This window comes from Candoia aspera, chromosome 8 (genome assembly GCF_035149785.1).
Source record: "Candoia aspera isolate rCanAsp1 chromosome 8, rCanAsp1.hap2, whole genome shotgun sequence".
Lineage (NCBI taxonomy): Eukaryota > Metazoa > Chordata > Lepidosauria > Squamata > Boidae > Candoia > Candoia aspera.
This window is the reverse complement of record NC_086160.1, coordinates 63,973,435-63,979,434: the sequence shown is the minus strand read 5'-3', so window position 1 is coordinate 63,979,434 and position 6,000 is coordinate 63,973,435. Positions and strand designations below refer to the sequence as shown.

Here is a 6,000-nt window from a genome sequence, read left to right as displayed (position 1 = left end):
GAGGAAAAACAGAAGCACGATTTGTTCTGGGTACAGCAGCTTTCTCTTAAAAACATGGCAGCCCCGTATTGACAGAATTAACATTGAAAGGGATGGTAGAATTCCAAGAAGGTCCCAATACCCCTTATTCTGGAGCAGAGTGCCAGGGGGTAGAAGTAGGAATGAACAAATAGCATTTGGGAAAAAAGAGATTTAGCTGCCTGGATACATCTTGGAAATGGAAATTTGGACTAAGTCCTTCTACATACATACAAGTTTGTTTATCTGAAAGTTTAAAAAAAAAGCAGGGAAATTGATGACAACAAACATTCCTTTTCATTTAGCACAATCCTTTCTTTTAAAGGAATCCTTGAACACAGACATTTCTTAGCATCTGTTGCTTGGCTGAACACACAATCACCATCATGTTTCTTGAGCCACAAAAGTAGTTCCGTGAATCGGAAATGTCATCGAAGCAAGCAGCAAAGTAATCTAATGCAAGTCAGCCTTGGGAGCTTTTGTATGCACTACAGACATATGAAAATGCCTTTGGCTTCTGAATCTATCTTCCTAGATTGGACAGGATAGGATAGGCTTATTAGTTCTGTTGAGATACAATTTTTCTTGCTTACTAATTGATGGAGAGAAATTAGGTCCAGATCCCAATCCCACCTTCCATCTGCTTCTCACCATACAGAGAACTGACTAATGGAATCATAAGACCCTACTGCATTTTCTCAACCAAAGGCTGTTCGCAAGATCCTCATGCTCAACTAAGTATAACGCCAGCACTTTGGCCACTCTGTTCTCCTAGTAGCAAGAGGAATGTGGAAAGGAGTGTGAGAACCTCAGGAACATGCCAGAGATTCTTGTTATGGATTTGCTCACTGCGTGCATGTAAATGGCAAATTTATTTATATTCTGGTGGTAAAATGATAGCCTGCCTCTTGCCAACCTATCAGAAAGTCCAGCTGCAAACTGCTAATTCAGATAGACTCTGCCCCTTGAGCTTTTTAATTACAGACAAACCAGTTTGGGCTATGGACACATGGACATCATAAACAAATTAAACCTCAAAGCCTGACAATGATTAGAAGACATGCTGGTTGTTCCATGTTTATTTTTATGTTAAGAAATGTGATTTAACTGTTCATTCAAGAGTAAGCCCATCAGCAAATTACAAGTTTTTCTTTTAATTCTGGGAATGATTTCTACCTGCAGAAGTTTCATTCATTCATTCATTATTTATCTTATTTTGTTTTATAACGAAGGCTTGCATATCATTTAGCATCTTGAGATGTATAAATAATCAAAAGAGAATATTAACAAACAGACACCTTGACATCATTTTAATTTATACTGTTACCACTTGATAATTTTCTAACCAAAACCTTAATCTAGACTCTGAAAGTAGGTAAAAATCTCTCGATTTTTATCTCTTTCTCTTCACATACGCAGTAATTTTGGTAAGGAAAGGTCATGTTAAAAATAAAGGTATGAAAATAATTACCCCGGTTAGTTTTCTAATACTTATCTGAGAGCACACCCCAGTGAATTCAGTGAAATATTTGGGGTTAACATATACAGAGCTGTGCTAAAGGACTCAGTATTAGACTACAAGAGTTTCATTTTACTTTTCATTTGAGGCCCCACCAGTGTCTTCACTTTCACAAGCTGCTTACCACGTGCCACAGTGGGCTAACTGTTGAGAAAAACAAGTCTAAAGCTATCTTAAACCTATGGAATTAGATATTTGAATCTTTAGCTATATTGCATTAATTTGGATCCAAACATTTCAATCATTTCTGTTGTTTGGTTGAGCATTAATTGAATAGTTTCGTATTTGACAATTGCATTTTTAACTTAGTTGATTTTCAAAGGTGGTGGAAAAAAATTCTATCAAATGCTGATAAGGTATTATTCATTGTATCAAACACACTTACAAAGATTTCCTAATGCTGGTGCTTGGAAAGGTGGGCATTTATTACAATACACTTTCCTATTAGCTGCCTGCTTGTCTAGGCAAATTTTAAGGTTTTTAGTCGTATTTTTCCTTCCTTTAAAAATGGCATAACAGAAAAGTCAGGTAGACGAAATATTTTTTTTCCTTTATTTAGGTACAGATTTGGTAATTTTTAAAAATTCTTTGTTTTCAATTTTTCTTTAAAAAAATATATGTTTCTCTCTAAAGTGCATTGTTCTACTATCTACCATTTTGCTCAAGTGATTTGAAAGTACACAGCAATGTCAAAGCCACACAGAGCTGCAGCTAAACATGAACAGAAAAAAAAGTGCAAGATCAGCACTGGATCCAGCAGATCCACTACCTATTTGGGGGTAACAAAAAATTGTAAGGCATGACACAAACTGTCATTGTCATTAATTTCATTTAAAAGCTCATTGCCTAGACATTTTAATATTTTATAATCATAGGGAACCCTGTTAGATTAAACTGGTTTGCTGAGAAATCTCTGCACATTTGCCACAAAGTATGCTGGAGAAAATTCTCAGAAGGATTGCAGGGTACCAATCCGCTGGATTTTATTACTGTTTGACACAAATCAAGAGCGGATTGGAGAAATGCCATTATTGCAATAGAAAACTCAAATGACCATCTTCTGTTTTTCAAAGAAGCTTGTCCGTTATTCCTGATCTTCATGTCAAGGACAAAGATGAAGAATTTAAACAGTTCCTCCCAAACATAGTCTGAAACCCACAATTAAATCAGAACACCCTCACTACCAAGATCAGCTCCACTCCCTATCTTCCAACTCTTGAGGACCTCCCATTAACTAAGCCCAATTTTCCCAAGGTCCGCTTCCTCAATTTTTCTGTCTCTCAGGTCAAACAGAGTTGTGTAATAACATTTCCAAAAAACCCACCAGTAAGAGTGTTTTCTTAAAAAAAAAAAAAAAAGCAGCCATATTGAAAGCCAAGGCAGTCACACTTAACAGTTCTCCACCAACTGGCAATTCAACTTTCGGTTGGAGCAAGTTACAAGAACTATGTACCAACAACAACAACAAACCCGCAGTCAATTATGAGATTTTAAGAGGGACCCTCCCCTCTCAGAATAGTCTCAAAACATATGCCCCTCCTATTAGAACAGACCCGATTGCTTTATTGGTCTGAAAATTACAGGCAATTATTTGGAGATTCATGAGAACTCTAACTAGTTCACCTTTCTTGCACTGATGCTCCAAAGAAGATAAAAATTGTTGTTTTTTTCTTTTTTAAGTCCAAGCAATCAAGGTCGCCAACTGATGAAAACAAAAGGAACCTCTTGGAGCAAAGTCTTTTCAGTGGATCAACACCCCCCTGTCTCGCCAGCCTGGGTGGCAGAACAGGTCACAAGTCTGAAGAAAGTTGCAGGACCCTCCCTCCTTCACACCCCATCTTCTGGCAGCCACAGTCAGGGAGAGCCACGAAAGCCCTTTGTGGTATTAGGCTCTTGTTGAGTTCTTTGTGTTTTTTTATTTTTGGCTTCATCAACATCTTAACATTACTGGCAAATCCAGTATAGCTTTACTACATGATCTTGGAACTTAAATCTCTTTTGCTGATGAGGACCTCCAGCAGTCTCAGCTTGGCCTTAACCTGCTTGTATTCATTATATTCTTCAGCCATAGGAACACGGTCTTCTTTCTGGACATTTCTAAAAAGCATAACCAGACAAAATATATCAGCTTCCAAGATAGGATTATCTCCTTAATGGCTTTTTTAACCACTTTTAGGAATTAGGAAAAAAAACCAGGAGACTGGATTTAGCATGTCCTGATTGGAGAGGGGGGAAGGTGTTTTGAGGGTTAAAAAGGGAAAATTGAGGTCTGTGTGCAGGCTACTGTTTGCCCAACCCCACTTTGGTGGAAGGAAGTAGATCTTCTGGATATTAATATCCTGCATTGTATTTATTGAATGACAATTATGTTAATCCCTATCAAAAAAACTAACAAGCAGAGCATGAAAAGAAGGTAGACAAGACACACTTTCCCCATAGGTTTGTTTGTTTGTTTGCCAGATAGAACAAAGAGCCTTGCTGACTCTTTAAGAAAGAAAATTCTCCAGTCCCCCCCATAGTGCAATTTTGAGAAGCACAAAAGTGAAGTGCTTTATATTTCAAGCCTGTTACATACTGCATTATTATATCCCAATACTGAAACTAGTAGAATTCATTAGCCCAAGATGTGGTTATAGTAACTTAGCTGGATAGCTTTAAAAGGGGACTGAACACATTTATAGAGGATAACCCTTTCAAAGGCAATTAATATGCAATGCCACCTCTCTGTTGGGGGCAGTACAGCTCCAAATGGCAGGAGAGGAGCACATGGCAGGAGAGGAGCATCTTTCTCTCTCTCCTGCTTCTGAGCACTACAGAGACCTTTGGCTAGTCAGTGAGAAACAAAAAGATCTTGACTTTAAAAATTAATTCTGTATGGTAGAGAGAAAAACAAAGATTAGTAAGCAGGACCTTTACAAGAAATAAAAATAAGATAACATGCAACATTAATCAATCAAGGGTTGGGGTAAAAAACAGGGTGGCAGTTACCTTCCATTTTGCCGGAAAAAATTGTCTTCAAAATCTCTCAATTTTTTTCTGATCCTCTTTTTATCTTCCCTGACCTCTTGAAGCTGCTGTACAAGTTCTGGCCTACAAAATGAAATAAAACAGGCAGCCCAATATTAAAAAGATAAAAAAGCCCAACAAGCATGAAAACAAGATAGGTTTCTCCCATGTATTGTGTTTGTCAGAAAACAAGAGAGTCTTGCTTACTCTTATAGAAATAAATTCTAGTCCTCTATAGTGTACTTCTGAGAACAACGTAGCAAAGTACTTTATATTTTAAGCCTATTAAACTGTAATATCGTATTATTAAATTGTCATATTGAAAACTATGGAACGTCAGAATTCAGCTAACTCCACAATTCAATTCATGATTCAATATCACTTATTTAGCTAACTCAATAAGTGCCCATTGAGTTACCTGAACTCCTTGGATTCACCAAAGTTAGTCTTAGTTGACTAAAAGCAAATGATTAGCTTAAGACTAAAACTAACTTCAAATCCATTTAGTTGACTTGAAATTAAATTAAATTAAATTGTTGTAGCATTTCCCCCATTTGCTAGGTTTTCAGGGGAAAAAGTCAGGCATTCAATTTTCTTGCTGCAATGCACTGATAAGAGTCTAGGTTGAATAGGAAGCAGGTTGACCTCAAGGCGTTTAGCTAATTCTATGGACACTTGTCCAAGGTAAATAATGATCTTAAAAATGTATTTCAGAGCTTTCATCAATTCTGCCCCTTGCATGAGACGTTGAGGGTGGGGCCTTCCACTCCCTCTCAAGGTAAAACTGAAACGGAATCTTTAGCTGACTGATCAATAAATGGCAGGAATTTCATCACATTTCAGCTTTCACTGTGAAAGTTTAGTAACATCTTGGCCAAAATAAAAAAATAAACAAATCTCTACCCAGAACATGAAGTTGATTACTAGAAACCTGACATACATAGAAGCAGCATGAAGATTTGACAGCCCCATGTCCTGGCTGCTTCTTGAAGGAACCCTATCATCCACTGGAGAAATGAAGCCATCAGCATCTTCTTCTAGTTGGTCCAAAAAACTTCTTACACCAAAGTCGGATTTTATTGTGACTGTGAAATCTGGTTTCACACTGCTGTCATCCTCGGATCCATCCTCTTCCTCCTGTGGAGAGATTTTGATTTCAATGGTTATTAGCCTCCAATAAGGAAACATTGTTGAAATAGTCCACATTTAAAAAAAAATGGGATGGATCAAATACTTTCAAGCTTAACATGGGAAAGGCCAGTCTACGTGTCATAGTTACCCTGTGAATGCTTCTTTAGCTTGCTTTCTGAATAGCCTGGACTGTCTGAACTAAGAAAAAAAACTGACATACTTAAATAAACAACTAGCATGGCTAATATTGGCAAAGAAGCTAGTAGCCCCTTATGGAGGCCACTTGTTAAGTTGTTCTGCATGATTAAACAGAGGCAAAGCTGAAG

The 6,000-nt window shown here is 37.4% G+C and overlaps 1 protein-coding gene across 4 annotated transcripts in view; it reads right to left on the bottom strand.

The window, feature by feature from the left end:
- Positions 1–1,079: 1,079 nt before the first annotated feature.
- Positions 1,080–6,000, bottom strand: part of FAM13A (family with sequence similarity 13 member A) — a 139,266-nt gene continuing 134,345 nt past the window's right edge. For all 4 annotated transcript variants that reach the window (XM_063310395.1, XM_063310396.1, XM_063310397.1 and 1 more), the window contains 3 exons: positions 5,484–5,680; positions 4,526–4,627; positions 1,080–3,634 (listed from right to left, as the gene is read on the bottom strand). In XM_063310395.1, the coding sequence (XP_063166465.1) occupies positions 3,508–3,634; positions 4,526–4,627; positions 5,484–5,680 (426 nt within the window). In that variant the 3' untranslated portion in view covers positions 1,080–3,507. The remainder of the gene's footprint in view (positions 3,635–4,525; positions 4,628–5,483; positions 5,681–6,000) is intronic.